This window comes from Labrus bergylta, chromosome 19, assembly GCF_963930695.1.
Source record: "Labrus bergylta chromosome 19, fLabBer1.1, whole genome shotgun sequence".
Lineage (NCBI taxonomy): Eukaryota > Metazoa > Chordata > Actinopteri > Labriformes > Labridae > Labrus > Labrus bergylta.
The window spans coordinates 17,419,058-17,445,175 of record NC_089213.1 but is presented as its reverse complement, the minus strand read 5'-3'; the positions used below and the strand labels follow the sequence as shown (position 1 = coordinate 17,445,175).

Here is a 26,118-nt window from a genome sequence, read left to right as displayed (position 1 = left end):
TGGTTGGGGATAAGATTAGACAACCTGAAACTTTCCACAGACCAATCAGATCTCTTGATCACAGAGGTGATCAATGTCACTGTGTTTCCTACGGAAGCGCATTGCATTAACCAAAGAAAAAACTAATTTGACCCATTATCTCGTAATTATGAGATCCTGATCTCGTTGTGAAAAGGGCGCCCTCTGGTGGACGTCTTTGCCAGGGTTTTTCCTCTTTGGCTTTCACTTTTGCATGGACTCTGGTCAGACACTCATAACGTCTCAACAGTCCGTGGTCTCAACACATTGTGAAGTTCTCCTGGATGTTAATCCTTCCCAATTGTCATCTGATGTGAAGTGCGTCTAGCGCAAGTAAGTTAAAAGGTTGAGAATATATGTTTTATCTTTTGCTAGAGCATTTGTCAATACTTTATATATATTTTGCCTGCTAATGGACCAGAGGTTTGTTTTTACTGTAGTTCAGTTATTAATTATCAGGTGACGTTTTTGATAAGGAGATATGCTGAATGGCGGCATTGTAGCCATATCCGTTTGTTAATTAGCAGGACATGGCATTAAGATAGGTGGTGGTGGTGGTAACAAATAAACAACGTGGAATTAAAGACGTGTGGTTCTTACCGATCACCTGCAGAGAGTTCTACACAATCAGATCTACAGCTTTCTCACACTCGTATATTACGAAACAGGATCTCGTAATTATGAGATAATGGGTCTAATTGTTTTTCTTCTTTGGTGAATGCAATGCGCTTCCGTAGTTTCCCCACACATATTCTAGGAAAGAAAGAGGTTTTTTGATTGGCTCTTGCAGAAATATCTTTTTGGTCAATGTGGCTCTTAAGTCGGTTGAGTACCACATGTGTTTACTTCACATTGTTCTCTCATCACTATTTGCTCTGAGTTTGTGAATATGACGATCTTGACATATGACACTTTCCCAGGCTACAACATAGCATACACAGGTTGTTTTTTTTTAACAGGGCCTCACTGGCCACACGTAGCTGGTTATCACTAGGAAGTATGTCTGCAGGTACACGCCCTCGACAAATAGACTATTATTTTTAAGAATACGCCTATGTCACATCAAGGCGAAACAATCATACACAACGAGGAAAACTGCATTCTCTGACTTTAGACATAGTTTTGCATAATTAGAGTTCAACACAATGCCCACTCCCCAGTGTTGAATGTCAGTCACACCTGACATTAAATGTGACTTACGTACGGAGGTAACCACGCCTTCGTGAAACAGGTTCGGTAACTTGGAAAGAAAGAAGAAAAAAAAGTTATTTAAGGTCCCGATAACTTTCCTGTTCTCCCCCTGACAAACTCGTAAATTACTTTACTGTGTCATTTAAGGTTGTCTTCTCCGGTTCCAGACTGCACCTGCTCTTCAGTGATGGAGAAGAAGGCGGTGTCGCCGCATGAGGCTGCAGAGGCAGACTGTGCAGCCGGAGCAGCGCCGTCGCTTCAGTGCTGCACAGGTGCTTGTTGTCATGGAGGAGCGAAGATGGCGGTCCTGGCCTATAGCCTGGGCAAACGCGAAATAAATCAACATTTCACCATTAAAAATGCCAAACTAATATCGCTGGTGCTTGTTGCTCTACTCGTCGTGTTTCACACAGTTTCGCGGTATCATGGAGGTAAGTGTCACCCCGTTTGTGCGAGCTGCGGTCTGTGAAACACTCCAGCGTAGCTAACGCTAGCTAGCAAGGGTTTAGTGTCTGAGTGCTTATAGTTGCGGGTGCGTTAACTGGTGTTGCGTTAAAAGGGTGAGACGTGCCGCTCACACACATTTGACAGCGCATGCATAAGCTTGTGATGATAGACGACATTTAGTTTGAGTGAGTTATTAAACTGCACGAACTAAAAATCGGCTTTGACTTGCTAGCTTAGCCTAATAAAGCTAACTGGTTGAGCTGTGTTTGCTGTTGTCAGGGCACGCTTGATTACTGCTTCATTACTGCTTCATTACTGCTGGAGACGGAGCATGTTGGGTGATATAGATAACACTTGACGCGGTTTAGTGTTTTAAGAGGACTAGTTGTTACTACAGTACCGAGTCAGCTTGTGAAAAAAATCGCACCGCTAACAACTCACAAACTTCAGCTAATAAAAGCCTTGTTGTGAGCCGCCTGCTCCAGTCTGTGGATTTCACATTGGTCTGAGTTATTTGCAATTGTAAAGATAAATACTTGACACTCATTATCATGTGGGGGGAAAAAAAAGGTTTAGGCGTATGTCTTGATTTGGCAGCGATTCCTCAATGTTTAAGTCGGACCACAGGGAAATATTGGCATGGCAGACATCCATCCACCTCCCAGCTGGACTGCAAAGAGTGGACATTGGTACCAGAGACCTCTGTGTTCACACTGAGAGCAGCTGCTTCTGCTCATGATGACACTAAATGCCCACATCTCCTGTTAGCCAGCAGACCCTTCATATTCCCCAGTTTCTACAGATTTACTAAGTTGCTGATGGTCCCATTCATCCTGCACACAAATGAATAGCTGGAGAGGTTTATGGTTGAGCTAGATTACTGATGGCTGAATGTTATAGTGTGGCCTCTAGCAGAGTATTGTATATGAGTCCTTTGAATGCACTGAATGAAAGGACAGGGCACTATTGAGACAGTAAGTTTCGGTCGTAGTCAGAGAAACATGAGTGAAATGCAGGGCAGAGGTTGTTTTGTTTTGCTTTACGGGTAGGTTCTCTCTTGTCCTCAGGTGGAGACTCATGTGAATGGCTGCTGTCAAGAGGACGCTACTTGGGGGAGAATGTATGGCAGCCGTATGGCTGCATGATGCACAAATACAAAAGCACGTGAGTTACACTAACTCGTCAATGTTACTGAGTGTACAGCATGTTTTAGACAAAGATCCAAGTGTGTAATAGAGAGGTGCATGTCTCGAAAACCATTTGACAAGACACTAGTATCTTATGGACTGACTTAGTTTATGAAGATATGATTTTGATTAAGAGATTTTTTTTAAATTACCCAGTACAGAAATGATTGTTATCTGCAGTTCTTAGGATTTATGGTGTTCAGATTCCTCACTACAATTTCTGTCTTACAGTGAAGCCAAAACCTGCCTCGCTGAAAAGCGGGTGGCCTTTCTTGGTGATTCAAGAATAAGGCAGCTATTTTACTCCTTCATCAAAATTGTTGATCCAGAGCAAAGAGCAGGTGGAATCAAGGTAATCAGGAGAAACTGCACCATGTAAAGCAAGGGCTCTTCTCTGTCAATTTTCAGCACTGCAAAAAGATCTACAGATGTGAGGTGACTCTGGAAATGATAAAGTGCAGTCTGTCTGACATTGCTCTTTTTTTCCACTACACTCATATGTTCTATCTGTAACCCAAGTGTATCTTGTTTAGGTTTGTTCTAACAATCTGTCTTTATACATTTTAAAATACTCTATCACATCATACAGTATGAATCCAGCTGGTATTTTCTTACTGATCTATTCAAGGTTCAACAAGGCATGTTTGAAAGAGCTGATATACGCTTCTTCAGTTGATTATTTCAAATCTTTTCTGCCTGGGAACAAACTGAAAACAGTTCTGTTGCTTCTCAGCATGATAAAATCTAGTACAGATGACTGAGCAAAATGACAACCTGCAGCCCTAATGTGAGATAAAGCCCTTTTCCCTACTAGTTGTCTAGATAACATTAAATTGGTGTTCAGAGAACAAACAATGACATAAAATGCAGCGCTGCGATGCCTTGAAATTATGCAGCAGCTGTTACTATTTTTGGTCGGAAAGCGGAGAGACTATATTCCTAACAGGCTTTCTCTCTGTTTGTCCCCATGTACGTTATGTCTGAAGCACGAGGACATTCCTTTTGAAGATGAGACTTCCTCTGTTAATGTGGTAAGTTATTTCTGGATGTGTTTTTATCTCCCGTTCTCGGTCTGCGAAAACTCTTGATAGAAGATATAGACATCTCGTCTTTATGCGCAGGACTTCCTGTGGTATCCAGAGGCAAATAATTCCATGAAAGAGCGCTTGATGGCATGGACGCACGTGAGTGAAACTGTTGAGTTCTGTCAGTAGGGAGCATTGTTTATCCAGGATGTTGTATAAACTTGAAGTTGTCATGTGGTGTACACAAAGGATTTTATTTTCTATTTGCAACTTCCCTCATGTGTTGCAGGATGCGTCAGTAAAGCCAGATGTTGTCGTCATTGGAGCTGCCACAGTAAGCTCTATTACTTACTGGTTAGAAATGTTTGCACATTTAAAAAAAAAAAGTAAAAGATAAGGACGTTGCTCAAGTTGAAGCTAATACCATCTATGAATCCATTTAACAACAGTGGTCCATCAAGTATCACAGTGGCAGCAGCGAGGGCTTGCAGCAGTACAAAGTGAACCTGACGGGCATCGCTATGCACCTGGAGAAACTGGCTGAGCATGTAGAGGTCTACTGGGTTGTGCAAGGTGAGTTTAGCTGCCTGCTTTGAATGTGTAGTGTCACTGCCTGTTCCCTTTTCAAGAGGGCGTAATCTCTCATGTGATCACTACTTTCATGTCAAAAGAGATTACAGATTGAACAACTTGAATACTTCAAAGCATTCATTCCAAAATGTTCACACACTCCAAGTAAATTCCCACCATCAAACAAAAATCTAAGTTACCTTACTGTATGTTTTAGTTGCTCATGATTACCTACAGTATGTCACATCTCCATATTTTTGCTCCGTGGAAGCTAAACTTTGATACTTGTTCATCAACAAACAAGCAAAAAAAAAAACAATATAAGAAAAGACATTTGTGTTCTTCTGAGAACTTTAGATCAATATTCAATCCCAATTTCCTTTTTATGTTTATATTGATATTTGGCAAACATCTTTAGTGAAGTGTATCTCATGCAATTACATATCAAACATGCACGTTTGCCACAGGTAAGTCCCACATTTCAAGTAATACTTAAAAAAAAAAAAACATGCAGAATTGACTCAAAATCTCATACACACCCTGTAGACTAAACCTCTCTGTTTGTAAACACTGAATAATGCACGATCATGTTTCTGTCCCGTAGACCCTGTGAATGAGGAGGTGTTGAGTGACAGCAGGAAAATGATCACCAACCAGCAGCTGGATCTATACAATGAAGCAGCAGAAGACATTCTCAACGGCAGCAAGCGAAACGGCAGGTCCCGAGTCAAGCTGTTTGCTGCGTCCCGCCAGGCTGCCCTCGAGACCATCGACCAATCAGAAGATGGCTTGCACCTACCAGAGGGCACCATGAATGTGGTAGGCAGGAAGATTATGTTTCAATCATTAGATAAAACACTCCAATGGGTCATCTATTGTAGCATAAAAGAAACGGTTAGTTTACTTCCTTTAAAGCCTTACAGACCCAATTTGCATAAAACAGTAACCTTACAAAGAGGAGAGGTTACTACCATCCTAAACACCTTCCTACAGCTGTGACATATTGACCTATTGCACGGCCCCTTGGCACATCATACACTACCTCTTATTTCTGTCATATTTTTCACCCACCCTGTGATCCTCTTTTCAGGGAGCGATGGTCCTCATGAACTCTGTGTGCAACAAAATGCTCAAGCCCATTGATGGCTCCTGCTGCCAGACGCTTTCACCCCCAAACCTCCTTCAGAAGCTGTCAGCATGTTTCTTCCTGGGCTCTGCCGTGGTCTTCGTGATCCTCCACTTCCTCGGCTCCAACCGACACCGCAGAGCGGTGCCCCATGATGTGGAGAGCCTAGAAGAGAAGAAGCCTGCGTCTGCAGCTGCCCCCCCGGGTCCAAAGGCACCTTTCCAGGCCCTCTGCAGGATGGGCATCATCATGGCCTATTTTTACCTCTGTGACAGAGCCGATGTGTTTATGAAAGAACAGAAGTACTACACACACTCTGCGTTCTTCATCCCTCTCATCTATATATTTGTCCTGGGCATGTTCTACAATGAGAACAGTAAAGAGGTGAGATTCAGTTCAGTACTTTTGAACTTGGTGTTAACAAAGGAGGAGTTTGTCTGGTATTATTTTCCACTCATTCACAAATTCATAGACCTCTCCATATTTGGATGTAGTTTGAAGTTGGGATGCAAGGGGAGCTTTGACTAGTTTAGTTTATTGATTAATGGACGGGGATAAGAATTGTGTAAATCAGTGTAGTGATGAAAGATACAACAGAAAACTCAAAGTACTTGGTCTTTTTCAGTTCTCTGATTTTTTTTTGAAATTTTCAAAATCCAAAACAAAAAACGCCAACCAGAATTTACATTTTTAGACACTTCAAATCCATTATTACCCCTGAACTGTTCAAAATGTTGCAGTTGACATGATAAAGTCTAGTTCCCCTAAAAGCATGGACGAGTTTTACGAAGTTTATTTCTCTGCAAAATCATCCATGAGTTTAGAAGAAAGAGGGAACATACAGTTGAATAACTCCACAAAAAAAACCTTGCTGTTTGTAAATGTGATCAAAGTTGAGGTAATGTTTGTAAATTGAGTAATATGTGTTTCTCTCTTTCCAACAGACCAAATTACTCAACCGAGAGCAAACCGATGAGTGGAAAGGCTGGATGCAGTTGGTCATCCTCATATATCATATATCTGGAGCCAGTGCTGTAAGTGTTCAAGAATTCTTGGACGCGTCCATGTGAGAGTAACCTGCTCAGATGAAGTGAATACAGACATTGTCAATCCTAAATCTTGTTATTTGTGTCTCTCAGTTTATACCAGTTTACATGCACGTGCGTGTGCTGGTGGCTGCATACCTCTTTCAGACTGGCTATGGACACTTTTCATTTTTCTGGCTCAAAGGAGACTTTGGACTCTATAGAGTCTGCCAGGTGAGGACACAGCCGGTTACAAATGATCTAGGATTTCACAGTAGCTCATTACTCTGCCATCAACTAATGTAATTAATAATTAATGTAGTTGTTTTTATCATTTTAATTGCTAATTGTTTTTTTTATCATTTTAATTGCTAATTGTTTTTTTTATCATTTTAATTGCTGTATGTATGTTGTGAGTGTGACTGTGTAACTTTTGCTGCCTCTTGGCCAGGACTCCCTTGAAAAAGAGGTTTTTAATCTCAATGGGACTTTCCTGGAAAACTTCTACAAAAAATATACACGCTTTGTTTTTAAAAATAAAGGTTAAATAAAAAAATTAGTCCTATTGATAATAATGCTCATAATATTTTAGCACCTAAGCCAGAAACCATCATATTATTAAACACATTACAAATACATGTATTCAGCTTTGACATTCCTGGTGTGTAATTGTCTAATTATTTCATATTCATTCCCAATGCAGGTCATTTTCCGTCTAAACTTCCTGGTCGTGGTGCTGTGTCTTGTCATGGACAAACCTTACCAGTCCTATTACTTTGTTCCACTGGTCACCTTCTGGTTTGTCGTCATCTACGCATCGCTCGCCATGTGGCCTCAGATCCTTCAGAAGAAAGCCAACAGTAGGTTTCCCAATTGATTCAAGCTATAAAATGAATCACTTCATTTGTTCAGCTTACTTTTTACAAAACATATTTTACAACAATGACTTTTTTTGTTTTCTGAGCAGATAGTGGCATGTGGCACCTCGGGGTCTTGGCAAAGTTGCTGTGCCTCCTGCTGTTCATCTGCTTCTTTGCGTTTTCACAGGTGGGTGAATTAAAAATATATGAATTTTTCCAGTTACAATATTCTGTGTGTGACATTATAGCCCTCGAAGCAGGCACACTGGGTTTGACCCTGAGACCGGCATCCACTGTCCTCTCTCTTATAAAGGCGTAGAAGCCTGAAAAAAAAAAAAAAGAAATGTTGATGATTTTGGCTTAAAATGTACCATTTCTCCAGTCCCTGTTTTGATAACATCTATGCTATTGAAGCTACTCCAATCTGCCTTTAATTTCCTAGTTCCTTGTTAATGTGATGTGGATGTTTTGCTGTTGTGACTACAGGGCTTCTTTGAGCGTATTTTCTCTGTGTGGCCCATCTCCTATCTGTTTGAGCTGAACGGGAGCATCCACGAGTGGTGGTTCAGGTGGAAGCTGGACAGATTTGTAAGTCTAATGTGTTTTGCTACAAAAATAGAAATCCAACTCATGAGAGACATGATAGGAGGCAGTGAAGTGAAGAAACAGGTTCTAAACTTTATTAAGTAGTTTGAACGTGTCGATGTTCTCTTGCAGGCGGTGATCCATGGCATGTTATTCGCCTTCATCTATCTGGTGCTGCAGAAGTGCCAGGTGCTAGCAGAGGGCAAAGGCGAGGCGCTCTTCTCTGCCAAGATTTCCAACCTGCTTCTCTTCCTGTCTGTCGTCTTCTTCATAGTAAGCCTCGTCATACTTGTTTTGATCAGTCTTAATACTGCAGTTAAAGCTTTTGAACTTAAGATCATTGTTAACATAACATCTTTTAACTGTCATGTTTACTACTTTTTTTTTTTTTTACTTTAAAATGTCAACATTATATTGCAAGTCTGTTCAGGTTGTTTACTAGCTCATCCTTATTTAAGTTATGAAAGATGATAAACCGCACCTTAGGCCAACTGATTTACTGGCAGGGTGAATACTTACAATACATAACCTGCCACACCTGGCAGCTGCCTTGCCACATACCATCTGCTGCTCTGGGTTTTATGTGAAAGTCATGTTTTTAAACGAAGTCAAAGTGTGGATTTCATCCTGTTACCCATCTACTTCTTTTCCCCTCGTCGTTCTAGACTTACTCAATATGGGCGAGCGGCTGCAAAACCAAAACGGAATGCAATGAGATGCATCCGTACATCTCTGTGGTCCAGGTACAACTTTCTTCTTTTAATATCTTGTCCTCTTGAGTCAAAGTAAGAGTTCTCTTACTTTGACTTTTCTTGATATCAATCTGAAAAATGTGGAGCTAATTGCCTAGCTGAGTCTTTGGTGTACTTTTCTTTGTCCTCAAACTGTACTAATCACATGACAAGATAAGGAGTCACAACCTGGAGTTGCCTCATTATGGTCATTAACAACATATATTTATTTATTTATTTTGACCAGGATAGACAAATTTTCCAGCCCCCATTAGATTGTTAGTTTATCCACTGTGTCTTCATGCTTTGACTCTTAGAAATGTCTCTCTCTCTCTCTCTACAGATTTTGGCCTTTATTCTCATCAGGAATATTCCCGGCTACGCCCGCTCTGTTTACAGCTCATTCTTTGCATGGTTTGGAAAGATCTCCCTTGAGGTAAGCAGACCTGTTAGTTCACTGAGAACAATAAAGTAAAGGAATGGAATTACTAAGCCGTTAAAAGGTCTTGCCAAGTTGATCGAGTAATAAAAATGAGCCATGAATTTTTTTTATGATGAGGCAATATAATGAGGTGGGACTAGTGATTAAATAACAGGATAGAGACGGACTATGAACTTTAAAAAAAAAAAAAGAAGCTAGACCGACCGTAATCTTTACAGCTCTGTATGTGCTGTTCTGTTGCTCCACTAAAAAGGAATATGCACAAAGCAGCAACCTACAGCAGTTGAAAATGAAGCAAATGCTGAAGGGGCAAAACAGTTCTTTGAGAGTCTTCTTGAAGCTGGCTCCAAAAGCCAAGGAAACCTCTCGTTGTCCAATGTTAACATGCCCAGTTTTACATCACAAATAAACATGATTACAACCTGGTACCAAAAACGTTTTTCGTCTTAATGGCTAGGTTTTTTCTTTTAATTGATTAGAACTGTGGGAGGTGAAATACTTCCAAGAGTCATTAGTTTTGATAATTAGAAGAGGAGTTAAGCTTACATTTGCATAATTAGGGAAAGGAGTTATTGACTGACAGGTGGGTATGTTGTAGTTGTTTGCCGCCTCTTTGCCCTTTTCTAGATTGATCAAAACATTTTCAAGACAGCGACTGCCATCATCAGGCTTTAATTGCCTCTTCAGAAACAAATGGGTGACCTCACTGAGACTGTTCATGTTTGATACTGTCTATGATCGGCACATGTTGCCTCACAACAGCATCAAAAATGTTTTTCTTTGTCTCCCCCAGCTGTTCATATGCCAGTACCACATCTGGCTGGCTGCAGACACCAAGGGAGTTTTAGTCCTGATCCCCGGTAATCCTTCACTCAACATCATGGTCAGCACCTTCATCTTTGTGTGTGTGGCTCATGAGATCTCCACCATAACCAACGACCTGGCCCAGGTGGTCATCCCCAAAGACAACGTGGCTCTGCTGAAGAGGCTGGGGGCCATGGGGCTCTGCACTCTGGTAGTACTGCTAATAACTAGAGGCAGCCAGCCCAAACTTTGAGTCTGATGGACACATCTGGTTGGGTGGGGTGGGTTGGGTTGAGGGGTGGGGTAGGGTAGGGGGGCACAGAAGAGTTCCAAGCCCCTGCTGAGTTCCAGACCAGATTCAAACCAGGAGCAGACTCTCTGTTTGATGAGCTGGTGGCTACAGGAGACATCCTCAGTTATGTTGTGGAAGGACAATGTCTCTCTGGTGGCCTGTGTTGAGTCTTTACCGTTTGACTGCTGTGAAAGTCGCACACTGAAGAAAAAAACAAATGCTAGAATAAAGGGGAGGCATATACCAAGAGAGGAAAAAAAATGCTTACATCCTGTGGATTCAACAAAAAGCAAAGAAATAATTTGAAGATGTTGGGTTCTGAACTTAAAGAGATCCTCTCATTTTAAAACCACATGCTTACTGTGTGAATATCTGCCTCTATATAGCCAAACACACTTACAAAGTTTATATTGTCTCATACAGTACTGTCTGTTATTTTCCCACTCTGGGAGGGATCACTAGGCACACTCTCCGTCCGCAAGGCAGTAGCTGCTGAAGGCACTTTCACTCAGGTGGATCCATAAACTACATATTCAGATATCTACGGGAACTATACTGTTGTGCTGCATTTAATTTTAAAACTCATTTTGTACAGCATTTCTGGTGACTTTTAAAGTGTTAGATATCTAAATATGCAAAACATGGACCAACAACTGGGCTTGGGTGATCAGAAAAAAACAACAACAAGAAAGTAAGTTGGGGTGCAATTGTTAAATTGTTGGATTCTCCCACATTTTTGCTAATGTTTCTGTGAGTACTTTTCGAAATGTTTGCCTTTCGCTGAACGGTATGGGGGTCACCTGCTGTAGCTTTGAAATTCTTTGGATATGTACAGTATTTAATGATTTAAATTAAGCTTATATTTTATACAGTTATTTTTTTCCGGCTTTGTTTTGTACGATTGGGCTTATGGCTACTGTCTGTGAAGGAAGCATTGCATTGTTTTGTACCCATCCCAGCATCTCATAGATGATGACCTGCCTCAGAGACGCATTGCAGAGATTGAGCCTTTACAGTTCGACTCCTGTCTGTCCTGTTAGCCCACTGCATAGTATATGTATATTTGTATGACAGAGTGCAAGACTTTATTTTATACAGCAAAGCTTCTGCAGCGTTTAAAACTTCTAACTTCCCTTTGCTATTTAAAAAAAACAAAAAAAAACATGCCTCACAGGTGGTGGGAAATGCACATGAAATTCTACAATAGAACTAACAACTACATTTATTACAGAGCCAGTGGAGCTTTCATTCTGCGGGTGAACAAGTCATTCTTTTACTGCTTTTCTGTGGCTTTTGCACATAGTACATGTTCAGATGTACGGTGTCATGCCTGTGATTTAAGCCGGGATCACAACCTTCTGTCCGTTAGCCACCTTGCATCAGAGCCACATCGACATTTAAAGAAATGCACTGACACACTTGAGAAAACATTACTGTGGCTTCAAGCAAAATGTACATTTTGTCAGTTGGCAGATGGGTGATGTTTATTCTACCCAGATATATTTACGGACATTTAAGAGAGATAAGCACCTTGACTGAAAGACCTGCATTTTTTTCATCTTTGTGGTGGGATACAATGTTTAACATGATATTGTTGCAGACCATTTCTGGACTGTGGAACATTTTTTATTGATATCAAAACTGATTTTGTCAAGGTCATTTGGCAGTTAAGAGAAACAGTCAAAGTAACAAGATGTTTTGCATATGAATTTAAGTAGCATATTGCATCTACTATGGGGTTGTAAAAGATTGATATGTCAATAGATTTGGTTTTATTTTTTTTAAATGGGTTTTCTTTAAACAAAACAAAAAAACTTTTGAAGTAGAAAAATTGTCTTTAGCTTTTCCTGTCATTTATCTGACTTTGTGTGGAGATGTTTTCAAACTGAGTAAAAGCTAAGTCAATTTGTGAATTCTGTAACCTGACATCACCTCATCGTGTAAATGAGAAAGATATCACCATTGATATTCAGTTTACTGATATTCTGTTAGTGCTCAAACAGCTATACATTTGCTAACTGTTTCAGGCCTTAACACGTCTTTCTGGTCATGTAAAAGCAACAACTATTTATACCCCTGTGCAGGGCCTATTTGAAATATTTTACATGTAAATCTTTATGTGATGTCTTAAAAATGTGAAATGTATCCATGTTATTTATAAATGCCTTTTATTCTGTTGTACATTGTTAATAATACCTTCATAAAACAGGCTTCTTTTGCATCTTTTGTGGAAAAAAACCAAACACCTTTCATGTCATTCAGTTTTTGTTAGACTTGCTTATTGACAAAAAAACAAAAACAAATCCAAATTATTTTTGAAAAACTTTATCATGTCAAATTACATATAATTAATAACATACAACAAGTAAAGCATTTCCCTGTAAAATTCCCTTTTCCTCTAAGAGGTCCATTGTGCAAAGCAAGTAGAAATACTAACATCATTTTAAAATGTACCCATATATTTAAAAAATACTCTACAGTCAGCTAGGCTCTTTTTCTTATTCTTGTTCACTCTCACTCTTTAAGGTGTAAGTGCACATGGACGGTAAATGATCAAACACTTGAGGCATGCAGATTGGCACAATTGTTAGAAAAAACTAGAGATATGGAATTGAAGAGGGCTTTAACACTGGTTCCTGGTCACAAATTCAGCGCTTCAGCCACCTTTCTTTCCTCAGGAATACCATTTACCTGAAAAATAAACAAATATAAAGCATAAATGCAAAGTTCTCATACTCAAGTCCCTACGCTCCTTGTTAACATATAAGACAGGTAGGAGCTGGAATTACTTCAAATCTTTATTAACTAACAGACTGCAGCACCTACCTCCAGTCTTCGAAATGTCGACATGACATAATTCTCTCCTTTGTTAGCAGTGAACAGAGAGAGCAGTGGGTTAGTGTTGGAACTATCATGCAGGTGAACACCATGCACACAGGGGGGCGCTCACACACCCGGCACCAGGACTGCAGAGGTTTGAGACAGACTAGACAAGTAATGCGCTCATGCTTTGCAAAGCTATAGCACTCTCAATCATCTTCAGCCAGATGAATAAGTGTAGACGTTTTTATTTTCACTGCTGCAGGAAGAGGAGGACTCAGTTCTTATGAAGTATTATTCTCTGTTTAGTCAGCTTATTTAATGTAGGATGACAGAACAACAAGAATGTGGCATGTCTGTCTTAAATAAAGGCATGCACAAAGCTGCATCTTTATACGTTATTTAATTATTTGTTCATTGAAACAGCCACATAAAGGCAGACTGCCAGACTAGTACTGAAAGGAAAAAACAAACACTCACCTGATGGCCGTTGCTGTGGTATCGTAATCTGGTTTTGCAGATTCCTGTAATTATAAACAGTGATACTATGGTAAACTGCAAGAGCCTTTAGTGTCATGTGAAAGTGTGTTGTATTAGCACATTTTTCAACAGAGTTTCAAGCCCATTAGAAAAATCATGGGACAGCTTGAGTCTCTTAAGCTGTGGATGTGTTTTTCCAAGGTCAGACGTGCTCACGTATAGCTTTAGCTGTAAACATGGCACGGTTAGAAGCTCTTAATACAAGATTAAACAATAATGGTATTGTTACGACTTATATTTCCACTTTAAGCCATACATCTGAATGCCTACTAATGAGCATGGGTACATGAGTACATTTCATGTGAGCACCAATGCAGTGTGACAGTCTGCTTATTATCTAACATGCTGTGTGACTTTCCTCCACCCAACCAAAAGACTGTTTAGAAAAGTAAATGTAGCCTATTGGGTTTAAAAGTGATACAAATAAACCCTTAAATAATTTATTATCATGTTTGTTTCAACATCTTTTGCACACATCACCACTGCACTATTGTCCTATTTGGTCATGTATACATGTCTTTGTTTATCTGTTATTTTATATATATGAATATTTAATGTTGTACTTTTATACATGGAGAGCACAGTTTATCAAAGTCAAATTCCTTGTACTCGAAAGCAAAAATCGGCAGATACAGCTGATTCCTAAACCTGCATTCTTTTTATGGCCAGCAGGAAGCGTGGCACTGGCCTGGCTTATTCAAATTCAAACCCAGCAGGCCCGGCGTCTTCAGCCCGGCATTTGGTAAATCCAGAGAAGTCTACAAAACCCAGCAAGATGCTTACTAAACACTTGAAAATGATATTGAGACTTACCTTGAAGTGTTTGAGAGAACAGTAAAGAGAGGGCAGTGGCCTAAGGCATAGGACCTTAGGCATACTCTCTACTGAACTCTACCCCCCGAACTCTGAACTCTGTCTCTCTCTCTCTCTCCCTCTCTCTCTCCGCCCCCTGCTGACCCCCCCCCCCCCCTTTCCCCTGCATATCACCTCACACCCATCATCCCCCCACCACTCCTCCTGGTCACACACACACATCTGTCATCCATCTGTATTATTGTATTATAGTATGTTCATATTATGTCCATATTCTTTATATTATCTGTAAACTAGTATAGCATGCTCACTGCACCTTAATCTGTATATTATAATCCTAAGAATACACTTATATTTATAGCATTTATTTATATTTATAGCATCCCATTAATCCAGCCATCCAGATATACCTAATAATTCACTTTTTTAGTCTACATCTGTAAATTTTGTAATTACTGTACATAGCACAGACTCTTGCACTTTCTGCTTATTTGCACTTCTGGTGAGATGCCAAACCTCATTTCGTTACTCTATACTTGTATATGTGTAATGACAATAAAGTTGAATCTCATCTCATCTCATCTCAGTGGACGGTATACTGCCTAAAAAGGCATGTACCAACCTTTCCCTCTCAGATGTCAACAATTGTGACACATTGAAGACAGCCATTTTAGCCCACTACTATCACAACCTCCAAACTAGGGCACAACAGTTCAACGCCGAGTCCCATGACCTCACCGCCCCCGTTTGACCACATCTTGCTGCACTTGTTTTTTTGGCCTGTAGCTGGCTAACAACAAGGGACGGACGGTAACTTATCATTTATTTTTTTCTTAGATTTTCTTTGTTTGAATTGAACTCTGAAAATTAGATGATTTCTGAATATAAAATAAATCATCATAGCACCCTCTTATCCAAATGTGGTCATTTGTGGCCTGACAAGAAACAAAGCAGCCAAAGCAGAAAATATTGAACACATGGCTTCAAATCATAGTCCAAAGTTTTCCCAACTCACGTCTGTGTCTGCATGAGAGGCATGCTGGTCGTCTCGTAGTTGTCAGGGTGGATTGGTGGCACCACCTCCCCGCTGACCGGGTTGAAGACAGGCAGAGTGGAGAGGGGCCAGGAGATCTCCCGGTTCTTAGACATGCTACGCAGCTCCTTGGTGGACTTCTGGATGGAGCTGTGGTGAACCAGCTGGATGCTGGAGAGGGGAGAGACAATAAGGTTAAACATGTGTGAGCTTGTGTTGTTGTCGTGGTTTGTAGGGTTAATTTGTCTCATCCCGTATGTAATGCTTTCTTTAACTGAAACATATTTCAAATATTTACATAAGCAATCATTGGGATCATTTGTATCCAGAATGGTGAGTTCTGCACTCAGCTCATGCATGCAAGACAGAAATATATCATCCACCCTTACCTAACACTGCAGCTCATCTGACTTATGATGCAAGACATGTTCTTAAGTCCAAAGATTTATCTGTTTGTACTACGGCATCGTTAAAGACCTACATCTGGCCGTTTCATTTTTTGAGCAGCCCATTGGATGAAAAGATGTCAACACACAGATGAGCGAATGATAATGAGAAAGCTGTAAGTAACAACAAAGATGACAAAACTGCAAACAAAGAGAGAGAGGAGGGGGCAGAAACAGAGCCAAAATAAAGCGAAACACAGCAGGAGAGGTAAAACACTTACTCTGGTGTTTGCATGTTTCTTTTTTCCCTAGGAACAAAACAAAATGGATGAATTAAATACTAATATTAATAGTTAAACACATCGACACAGGTGGATTGATGGGTAAAGGCAGAATGGTGATCGGATGTGGGACATGGAGTGAATGAGGGGGTATGTCTCTCCCAGCCCGTAAATGATGGAGAATGATAAACGAATAAATGGGAGGACGTCTGTCCATTGATTCCACGGCTGTGCTTCAAAACAACAAAATGTTCATGATGCCGTCAACAACAAATAAATGACAGGTATCCATGGGGAACTTAATAAGAATGGAACAAACAACTGGATGGTCATGACAAGCTGCAATCCAAGTCCAGATTATTGCTCTCATCTATGTATGCTGCACTATCCATCTTCCATTTGATTCTCATAAACTTCAGTAAGAGCTTCTCTATGTTCGTTCGGCTGTTTTGGTGCAATGTTCGTATAAAAATAAGAGACCGAGCAAACTTACACCCCTTCTCGTCTGCAGCACATAGTGTAGCCGAGGATGAAAAAGAGGACTAGTGCCACAGCGGAGGGAACAGCCAGCGTGATGAGGAAGTCTGAAAAGTAGTCCCTGCTCTTCAGAGACTCAGAGGGGGGGTCGTACGGTGCAAACTCAGGCAGGATCCCTGTGCCGGGGTCAGGACGGGAAACATACACCGGGACCACTTTGTTGATGTCCACCTAGAGGAACAAGTAGAACTTAATTCAGCTTCTGTGAATGAAACAGTAGGTTGTGCAAACCGCAACATGTGTCAGAGATGTGACTGAAGTTAAACACGTTTATTCATTGGAAGTTTGTAACATTGCTAATGGAAGAGTCCTGTACTGGATTCTTTTTGCCTTGAAGTTCCTTTGGAATCCAAAAAGTGTGGGATTATTTTCATCATATATGATTGTCACTTCTAAAATGAGGAGAGTACGTTACTTACTTTATGTCCTGTAGTGATCGTTTGTCCCTAGATTAACTTAGACTAACTCAAAGTCAAACAGACACTGAGGTAATTGTCCATTGTCCAGGTGTGTGTAACATTTTTTGAGGTATATATAAAAATGATTCTGTGCCACACAAATGACGGTCAATGGTACTAAAGGTAAAAAAAACATACACTCTTCCCCATGCCCGCATATCCTATCCCAACCTACCCATATTTGTACATTTTATCGGGTGCGTAAATAGAGCATAAATTATTACTCAAATTTACTAAATAATGGCAACAAAAAAATTAAGTGGAGAAATGTTCAGAACAATGGATAGCTCCTTGAATACTGATATCCAGCCCCATTAATGCACAGGACCTTAAAGTAAGCTGCTGAAAAAGCTCATCTCTATCACCAAATAGTCCCTCCTTAGATTCCTGTTTGTAAAAGAAAAGTCGTCAAAATGCAAAAATCAGATAGCCCTCTGCAAGCGTTTTCAATTGAAACTTTAAGGACACTGCTGTTTTCAATTTGTGGAAATCTCTTATATTCCATCCTTACCAGAGAAATCTTACACCAATCAATGTGAAACTGAGCTCTGAACTTCTTGTCACAGCTGATGACAGGCTCCATCTCCTGACTGCAGCGCAGCTGGTTATGAGGACTCTCCACTTCACGCAGGCAAGACGAGAAAGGAACATCAGCACCAACCATCACGTACACTCTGGAGAGAGGTGGAGAAATGGAACACATGAGAGACGGGAGAAGATTGAGTCTCATTTTACATGTTTATGCTATGACTGGTGACAGTCAGAGCTTTTTTTCTCCACTGAGTGTTCTAGAGACGCTTTCATCTTCCAAGCCGTCAGCATGAATCTTTGATGCATGTCTTATGGCAGTTTATGTGGGCTGGTCCCTTCTGAACGAGAACAACTGACAGTGTCTGTCAGCGCTGTGGACCCAGTGTGCTCGTCTAATTCACATGGAGCTGTGGATCCCCGGGGCACCAATTAAATAACACTTCAGCAGGAAGTGAGTGGGCTGAAAATATGAGCTATTTGTTTGATTAAGATTGGTGAAGAGGCTGATCGTGTAAAGAATCTTGAATGTTAAACCTCATGGCTATTGTGTATGAGTTATCTCAACATGACAATACTTATCATAGACTAAGTGTAACAACATTAGAGTTCCTCACCCTTCTTTAAGGTTGTTAATGGGCAGGGGAACCCGGCCGCCTCGGTCCAGCGCAGAGGTGATGTTGATGGCGTTGAGACGCTCAGGCTGCCACACGTTCTTTACCGCTCCCAGGAAGTCCCCCAGCACCTCACTGGCCAGCATCTCCTCCACGTTCATGTTTTTGATGTAAAACTCGGCCTGGTAGGGCAGAGGAAACTCTGTGCACAGGGACAATGTAACAATTCATTTAGCAGAATGTTACAATTCATTTAGCAGACACTTTTATCCAAAGCGACGTACATCAGACGTACATCAGAGAGTAAGTACAACACTAATCCATTCATACACAAAGAAAGGGATAACAGTTTGAAAAAATTGGGGAAAAGATAACAACAGGGGGAGAGACAGAAGACAGGAGGCCAAATCATGAATTCTTAATTTCTGCTGCAAAGTTCACACCCATTTCACCAGTCTGTCCAGCAGGAGCTAGTGTGTCGGTTATGACTTGGCCTCCGTCTGGGACCAGATGGCAGATGACATCACAGCATAGGGAGAGTGATGTCACATTAGCGCTGCAAACATCTGCTGAGCATTGAAACAACTCATCTCATATTGTACTGCATGTACTGGTCAACAAGCCAGTGTGCAACGTGCATGAAGACAGATGGAATACTCCCCGTGTATCATAATCATTTAAAACTTAGAACTGTATCGATAAAGGACTTGGTGTTCATAGCAGTCATCAAATATAACTGACTTAGGATGGCCAACCAAAGATACTTAATAAATCATGAAACATGCATGACTGTAGAATAACTGTTTGCTGATTGATATTTGTTTACATTATAAACATGGTTAAATCTAGTGTTGGAACATCATACAGTTTTGATAAGGCCATATATCTTCACCTTGACTCTTATGATACAAGAATCAAATCTCTGGTGCCGAATATCGATAATTTAAAATTGTTTTTAAGTTGAGGGTTTTTAGTTTTTAACAGATCTCCCCGTCTATTTGATTCATCACGGCGCTACATCATGATGCGTGACACTGGTGCTTATGACATGAATGAGGGTTACTTGAAGGGAAGTTACTGTAATTGGCCATAGAGGAAGCTGACAGTGGCATTAAAGAAGAAGAAGAAAGTAGATGATGTCGGACAGCAGTGAAAAGAAGTTAAAGTATGAAGCCAGATGAGAGCTGAAACTGACACCGACTTGCAGTAAATAAATACATGAATCCTGCTCTTTTCCTGTTAAGGGCACTTTATATTCTTCAGTTAATCAGATATCGAGATGTATCATTACCTTGTCTTGCAATTTATCAATTATCGCAGAATTGCTGTCATACCGATATCCTGGGCAACCTTTTGTGTATCGCACTGTGAGCCTGATGGATTTGCACCCCTAGTTAAGTCAAAGATGTTTTTATCTGTCAAAATGATTGATTGACAAAGTAATCAATGGCGATGTTCTCATTCCTCAGCCAAATCCACCGCACCATTAAAGTGCTAAATGTGCACTGAGGATTTAATCAGGAAAGTTGCACAGTCTGATCTGTTTGCCCTAAGCCCTCCCACTGGCGCCTCTTACCTTCTGTAGCCATGATGTTTATGACCAAGTTGTGCCGTGCCGTCTCGAAAGTGCGTCTGTTATAGGCAGTAATCTGAAACACACAGGGGTGAAAGTTTAAGCCCAGATCAGTGCAGCTTATATGGCAGCAGCCCCTCCTGGACCAGGCTGAGCTGGAAACACCACACAGGCTCTGTACCCGACTCGGGCGCCATATAGAGGCACATGTGTGCTGCTGGGAACGTTAAGCCTTTTGGGAAAAGAATTTCTACAGTAGTTTATGGGGACAAAGAAAGGATAAAAAAAAAAGAAGCATAACAGAGTTTAGGTCTGAAGAGTTAGAGCGTAAATTGCTTCATGCTTTTACTTAAATGCATAAAAATCAGCTGTGCAAAGAAAAATCAATTCAAATGAGTAACCGCACAAAGACTTTTATGGTTTTGAGTCTTTCCATTCAGCCACATTTTCTTCAGTATAAATGACTGAGATTTCTGGATCATATACGATTAACGCTTTGATTTCTTTCAATACTTTTACTCACAGCAGAATAAGGGGTCTTTCTCTATAACACAGAAGCCCCCATTGTTTTCCTTCTCTTATCTGTTCGATTAAACGCTCCAACCACACACCTCTATGACGGTGGCTTTGCCGACGTGTTCTCCCATGGGTGAGCCATAGAGCACCCCGTCGCTGTGCGGGGTTCTCTGGATGTAGCGCAGCCAGCCTGGCCTGTCTGGGTAGCCCATCAGGTTGGTGTTGAAAGTGATCGGGTCGCTGCTGGCATCACCTGTAGGCAGAGCTGTATTATGAGCAGTCAACCAACCATCTTTTAGAAGTAACAACACATTCAGTAATGCACACTCAGACCCATTAGCCCAAATGATGGTAGAGTTGCCAAAGGCAGTTCAGCTTTTTTGTTTTTACTCGTGAAAAATGATGAATGGGCAAAGCACTTCTGCATTTATACAAAGACTGCCCACAACTACTTATACTGATGTTTAAATGATTTAGAACATCAACATTACTAAATTATAAAAACATATTTAAACAAATGGCAGACGATGTGATTGCGATTGTCTTGTACCTGATTTTGGGTACGGAGGAAACTCTCCTTTGAAGTACTCTCTCTCCAGAACATGGACGAACAGCACGCCTGCAGACGGGTAAACGTTGCGGTCTGCATGGGACCTTGACAAGATGGTGACCACTGAAACACAGATTTCAAAACAAAAAAAAATGTTTTTTTTCCTGAAAGGAGAAGTTGAATTTGTCTTTTTTTTTCTTTGTGTTTTATTTGTCATTATAGTGTCCTGTAAGCAGCATACATTAGAAAACAGGAGAAGGTTTTAATTGAGGTGAAAATAAATCAGGGGAATGTTCTGGTTATGACTCCCTGCTTACCAACTTCACACTTTGAAAATCAATACTGCCACAGAGATAGATGTGTTTACTTTTCCTGTCTGGAGTCAGCACCCTCAAGAAGGTAATCACATGAGCTTCACACAAAGATGCAGAGCAGAAACAGCCAAGCATGAAGACAAAACCTCAACCTACTATCTAGAGAAAAGACTGATTCTGCTTAAAGAAAGAGACAATACATTTACAGGGCATGTGATGTGAGCAGCTGTCGTACTGACTGTACAGAGCTGTTCTCATGTCCTCCTACAGCTCCGCATATGCTCTCTGTTCAGCCCCAATCCATTTCAAACTGAAACATTTGGTCTTTCTTTATAAACAGTATATAGGGAAAAATGGCAGCCCCCTTTCAAAAATGTTACACACTGGAGCACAGTTGATTTTCCCACTTCTTTAAGTCTCTTCTGGGCGTCTTTTTTTTCTTCACTTCTCACTCGCCTTTTACTCACTTGTTTTCACTCAGCTGCATTTTCGCACAGCTTTTTCTCTTCTCCCTTTTTCCCTTTTCTTTTATCCCTTAGTGGGCGAGCACTCAATTTTCAATCACCATTGGAGACTTTAGTGTACGAGTAGAGGAAGAAGGAGGTGGGACATGAGAATAAGAAAGCAAAGGGAGGGCCATTAGGCGTAAGAGGAGAGAAAGAGTGTGCTGCTCTCGCTTGCAGAAACAGAACTCGTCACATTACACAGCTACAACATGGTGTTGGTGCCTTCCAGCTAGCAAAATTGTCACCATTGATTATCTCCCGCTTCATCTTCTAATGAGTATCGAACCAACATTGTACATTGATAATTCTCAAATGGGAATATTACTACCCCTGGGGGTAGTATGGAGAACTGCAGGGGGTACTGGAGTTTTGAATTAATTTGACAAATATTGTTTTTACATCATTTCTAAGATAATTTAAGAACAGTAAGTTCAAGAAAATTACTAATAAATTACTAATAACTTGAAAACCATCGTTTTACATAATCAGCGTGATGACATAAAGAGTGTCTCTACTTCTAGACTGCACTGTAAGCCCTCTCCTGGAACAGAAGCTGCTTTCCAAGGAGAGTCTGCTGAAGAGAGTAATACAGCAGGATTTACATTTTAATCCCTGTCCATAAAAGAGGAAGTCAGTATGTGATCTTTGGTGGTTAAGCGTTATCTATTACCAGGGCAGGGTGCACAAAGGGGTTAGAGAAGATTAGGTGACACAGTAAGCTGAAGATTATTAAAGAAGGCCACATCTACAAGGCCAAATTGCCTGCAATCTGATTGCAATGATGCCCTGCTGAAAGTGTGAAGTTATAAGACTGTCCCCTATGTGTGTTAAAGTGAGCTACATCTGTGGCTACAAACACAAGACGCTGGACTGGCCATATGTCCCATGTCTCTGAGGGATCAGTCACGACTAGAGAAAATCAATAGCTTTTATTAGCCTCTAAATGTGGAGCTACTTATAGAGTCCTGAGGTTATATCGCCTTCCAATAAAAGATAGAGCCAACCACCTGAGCATAACTGAGGTTCCAGGTTATTCAGAGACTGAATAACAACCAAAAAAAACCCCCACCTCATTCAGCTTCCAGCGATGGCTTGGTTCTATCTGCAAATCCAACTCTGAATGCACTCGCTCAGATTCTATAACCAGACCCGTCGGGCCTCATCATTTCTTTACAAAGCACAAAAGAAGCACAGTCAAAGGCTCTCGGTCAAGGTCAAACACTGGCTATTCTGCTCAGAGACCAATTGGACGCAGTGTAAACACTTGTGACACATCCACAGATGAGACAGGCAAGCGTGCACAGATGGCCACTAAGTCCACATCTAATGGTCTGAGGAATAGAAAATGACCAATGGGATTTGAAATGTGCTTCAGTCCATCAACATTAAAGCTTCAGTTCCACAACAAACCCTTAGGCCTTTCACACACTCCTGGCAGCCTTCTGTCAATCAGTCTCTCTTCACAGGTTCCTGCTGGACTGTGTTTCACCCTCACCTTTGACTGCAGGCTCTTCCAGTGTAAGTAAAGATCACTGGCTAAGCTACGCTAAGGCCCTGCTAATAGGACCAGATCTGCTTATATGTGCCAGGCTGAGTTTGAGCCAGGCCTTCTTGAGATGATGGACTGCAGCGTCCACCTGTACATAATACATCACCAATTAAAGGTTAATACTGAACTGTCCCAGAAAGACTAACCTAGCTGTTCCTGTTGTAGGACACATTTATACATGATACATTTTCCTGCTTATCAAGCTACATACACAAGTGTGAAAGAATTACTTGTAACATTTTAAAAATCATACTTACTGACACATGCTAAATTGCTAATACTTAACATTGTGTACCACCAACAGGTCTTTAGGGGGTTTGAAATGGCTAACTAGGTTTCATGGCCTCTCTCAGCTTGCTCTTGGATTGGCTGAAATCTCAGAAGTGAAGCCTTATAGTTAATCCACCCTTGTCCCTAAAACGGACATAGCTAACCAAGGCCTCTGTCTAACTGAGGAGAAGGAAAAAGAGGGATGTTCTTCAGTTTTGTTGAATCAGCGCAATGTGTGCACATCGTCCTCAGGGGTCAGGAGGAACACATGTGCTTCTTTGGTGTTTGAGGGGAAACACAGACTACAAGGATTGCTACTGTTTGGAACAAGGCTGTGATGCATTTGAGCCTGGTTGGTTTAAATGCAGACCTGGAAGTGAAAGTGGTTTAAGTCACAAGAAACAGAAGGCGAAGGCTAAAGACAAGAGTGGAAATGAAACACATGGATGAGTCTCCAAGCGCTCTATAGAGGTAAGTAAACCACTTTGTTTGAAAGGATAGCTGTAAAGTACCAGTATCATGTTAAACAGAAGAAATTGTTATTTGTCTTAAAGATAATGATTGTTGATTAATTCTAATTCAAGCGAGATCAAGGTTTAGATAAAGTAACAAATCACTGAAATGCTACTGCAGCAAAAGAAAGTGGGCCACGTCTGTGGGACAGCTGAAAACAATAATGCCAGTATTAATGGGGAACCAGTTGAGCGTGTCACAGTGTTATGACAGCAGGGGGGGGAGGAGGGAGGGAGGGGGCAGCAGCGGGTCAACACATGAAGCGCACCACACACCCACTCACCATCTCTGTTGTGGGCTGTTCTCTGCTTGGAGCCCATGGATCGCTCCATACGGACAGTTCTCTCATGCAAAGCGATGTCTTTGGCATCAAAGGCATGCACAATGTAAACTACTGGATCAATGAACGAAAGCATGAATGGAACAAGAGACTTCTGAGCTATATGCTTAGTTTGCACGTACACCTGACAGTTTGACACGTACACCTACCCTAAAATAATGCAGTCTAACAAAACAGCCACGCAATTAAGTCTTCTCTTTTGAAGTTTCAGTGTACAAGATGCATTTTAAAGTTTTTGAAAGATCAAATTCAGATTTTGTGGCAATTTCTAGAAAAAAATAGCTTTTTTCTTTTAAGTAATAATTTTGAAATATTATCCAATGGTGTGTATTTTTATTTAGGTTGTAGTAGGCTGATTTTTTTTAACTTTTCCCAACGTGGTTATGACTCCATAGATATCTGGCTTGAGTCTGACCAATAGGGCCCCTTTCACTTCAAGCCAGCCCTTCAGTCATTAGTATCAAAATAATAAATATAAGAAAAATAATAACTGCAACAACAGGCCTTACCTGTAATGCTGTTGATCTGATATACATTGATTGTCTAAGAGGGAATTTATGAATTACAGTCAAACTGTGTATAAAATCATGTTTGTATTCGTATTAAAGAAGCAATGAACAATTTCTCTTCCAAGACTTCAATGTGGCCCTTTGTTTAAAGTCTGTAAAGTTAGATGTAAGGTTAACACTTAGCCTATCGCAACAGCACAAACTGGAATTTAATGTACTTGATTCATTTAATTTAATCAAAAAATCTGGAATTAAGATTCAATTAATTTGAATTTCTAAATCAGAAAGCATTGCTACCTTCATGAAGAAAGGCTCAAGTGCAGAGCTGTGGTTTTAGACTGCCTTTGAGTAGTGTTTATTTTACCCATAAATATTTTGTCAGCATTGATAAACAGCTTCACACATGCAGTAAAGGACCACTTAACACAGCTGTATATTTATAATATCTATTCCCCAACATGTCACTAATGATGACTTGAGCTGCTATGGCCATTAGCTGCTTCATTAGGCATTCATAAAACACCTGGACCACATACAAACACAGGCCTGTAAGAGGGTGACATACGCTTTTTCTCCCAAGGTATTTAAACATAACTAGCGTTTACAATATCACATGACTATTTCGAGTTGAAGCCACTGTAGAAAACACATTTTCACGTTGAATGTTAAGGTATTTAATTCGTGTGACGGTAAAGCTGTCCCCTGGTTGCCATTTTTCCGTGACTCCTCCTCAAGTCTCCTGGAAAAAATGAGCCAAGCAGCTAGGCTAACTAGCGAGCTAACTAACATAGACTCCGCATCAAAGGCAAAACGCACGAATATTCCCCGATACAGCCGAGCATAATCGATACGTACCCGTACTAAGCCACACCGCGACACCTGCTGCGGACATGGTGCTTATCATCCTTGTAAATCTGACATGAAAAGGGATGTTACATCTCATCGCCACTGGGTCTGACAGCCATAATAATAAGCATCCTGCAGCATTCCTTCCTCCGCCTCCTTCACGGCCGCTCATTGGCTGCACATCTGGATGGAAAAAGATGGTTGTCTTGTAAAATTGAAAATATGGAAAATAAGATGTGAATCAAAGTAAGAGCACCACGCCTATAGAACATTTTTATGTGATATGTTGTTTTAGTCAACCGGATTTAAAATTGTCTTC

General features: G+C 40.7%; 3 protein-coding genes across 8 annotated transcripts in view; 2 read left to right on the top strand and 1 right to left on the bottom strand.

Moving 5' to 3' along the window:
• The first annotated feature begins 213 nt into the window (after nt 1-213).
• casd1 (CAS1 domain containing 1) lies at nt 214-12,513 on the top strand. Of its 2 annotated transcripts, none has more exons than XM_065947813.1 (19): nt 214-351; nt 1,377-1,640; nt 2,724-2,820; nt 3,075-3,195; nt 3,830-3,874; nt 3,965-4,027; nt 4,158-4,202; nt 4,318-4,441; nt 5,043-5,257; nt 5,529-5,948; nt 6,509-6,598; nt 6,704-6,823; nt 7,293-7,449; nt 7,557-7,636; nt 7,936-8,037; nt 8,167-8,307; nt 8,700-8,777; nt 9,109-9,201; nt 10,001-12,513. In XM_065947813.1, exons 2-19 carry the CDS (start codon nt 1,397-1,399, stop codon nt 10,262-10,264), a joined length of 2,499 nt encoding a protein of 832 aa, XP_065803885.1. In that variant the 5' UTR covers nt 214-351; nt 1,377-1,396; the 3' UTR covers nt 10,265-12,513. The 2 variants fall into 2 exon arrangements, with proteins under 2 accessions (XP_065803885.1, XP_020487339.2); XM_020631683.3 differs by having other exon boundaries at nt 238-351; nt 1,357-1,640.
• A 99-nt stretch (nt 12,514-12,612) lies between these two features.
• On the bottom strand, nt 12,613-25,974 carry sgce (sarcoglycan, epsilon). Of its 5 annotated transcripts, none has more exons than XM_020631685.3 (13): nt 25,809-25,974; nt 24,388-24,495; nt 20,953-21,075; nt 20,498-20,655; nt 19,890-19,962; nt 18,317-18,515; nt 17,683-17,845; nt 16,670-16,884; nt 16,177-16,203; nt 15,492-15,680; nt 13,604-13,647; nt 13,130-13,167; nt 12,613-12,994 (listed from the first exon to the last, which is right to left on the bottom strand). In XM_020631685.3, exons 1-13 carry the CDS (start codon nt 25,969-25,971, stop codon nt 12,944-12,946), a joined length of 1,551 nt encoding a protein of 516 aa, XP_020487341.1. In that variant the 5' UTR covers nt 25,972-25,974; the 3' UTR covers nt 12,613-12,943. The 5 variants fall into 5 exon arrangements, with proteins under 5 accessions (XP_020487341.1, XP_020487340.1, XP_020487343.1 ...); XM_020631684.3 differs by having other exon boundaries at nt 24,388-24,498; nt 25,809-25,973; XM_020631687.3 differs by lacking the exon at nt 13,130-13,167 and having other exon boundaries at nt 24,388-24,498.
• Nucleotides 23,620-26,118, top strand: part of ppp1r9a (protein phosphatase 1, regulatory subunit 9A) — a 55,658-nt gene continuing 53,159 nt past the window's right edge. The window contains exon 1 of the mRNA XM_029276940.2: nt 23,620-24,062. The gene's annotated coding sequence lies outside the window, so the exon portion shown is untranslated. The remainder of the gene's footprint in view (nt 24,063-26,118) is intronic.

What these genes read in the sequence shown, in the direction of transcription:
- sgce (XM_020631684.3), bottom strand. Translation starts at nt 25,971, where the DNA reads ATGAGCGGCCGTGAAGGAGGCGGAGGAAGGAATGCTGCAGGATGCTTA. An exon ending in CGCGGTGTGGCTTAGTACGG is followed by an intron (nt 24,499 to 25,808) that starts GTACGTATCGAT and finishes TCATTGATCCAG; the next exon opens with TAGTTTACATTGTGCATGCC. An exon ending in TGCTGCAGACGAGAAGGGGT is followed by an intron (nt 16,204 to 16,669) that starts GTAAGTTTGCTC and finishes TTTTGTTCCTAG; the next exon opens with GGAAAAAAGAAACATGCAAA.
- casd1 (XM_065947813.1), top strand. Translation starts at nt 1,397, where the DNA reads ATGGAGAAGAAGGCGGTGTCGCCGCATGAGGCTGCAGAGGCAGACTGT. An exon ending in ATATATCTGGAGCCAGTGCT is followed by an intron (nt 6,599 to 6,703) that starts GTAAGTGTTCAA and finishes TGTGTCTCTCAG; the next exon opens with TTTATACCAGTTTACATGCA. An exon ending in GGTGGAAGCTGGACAGATTT is followed by an intron (nt 8,038 to 8,166) that starts GTAAGTCTAATG and finishes GTTCTCTTGCAG; the next exon opens with GCGGTGATCCATGGCATGTT.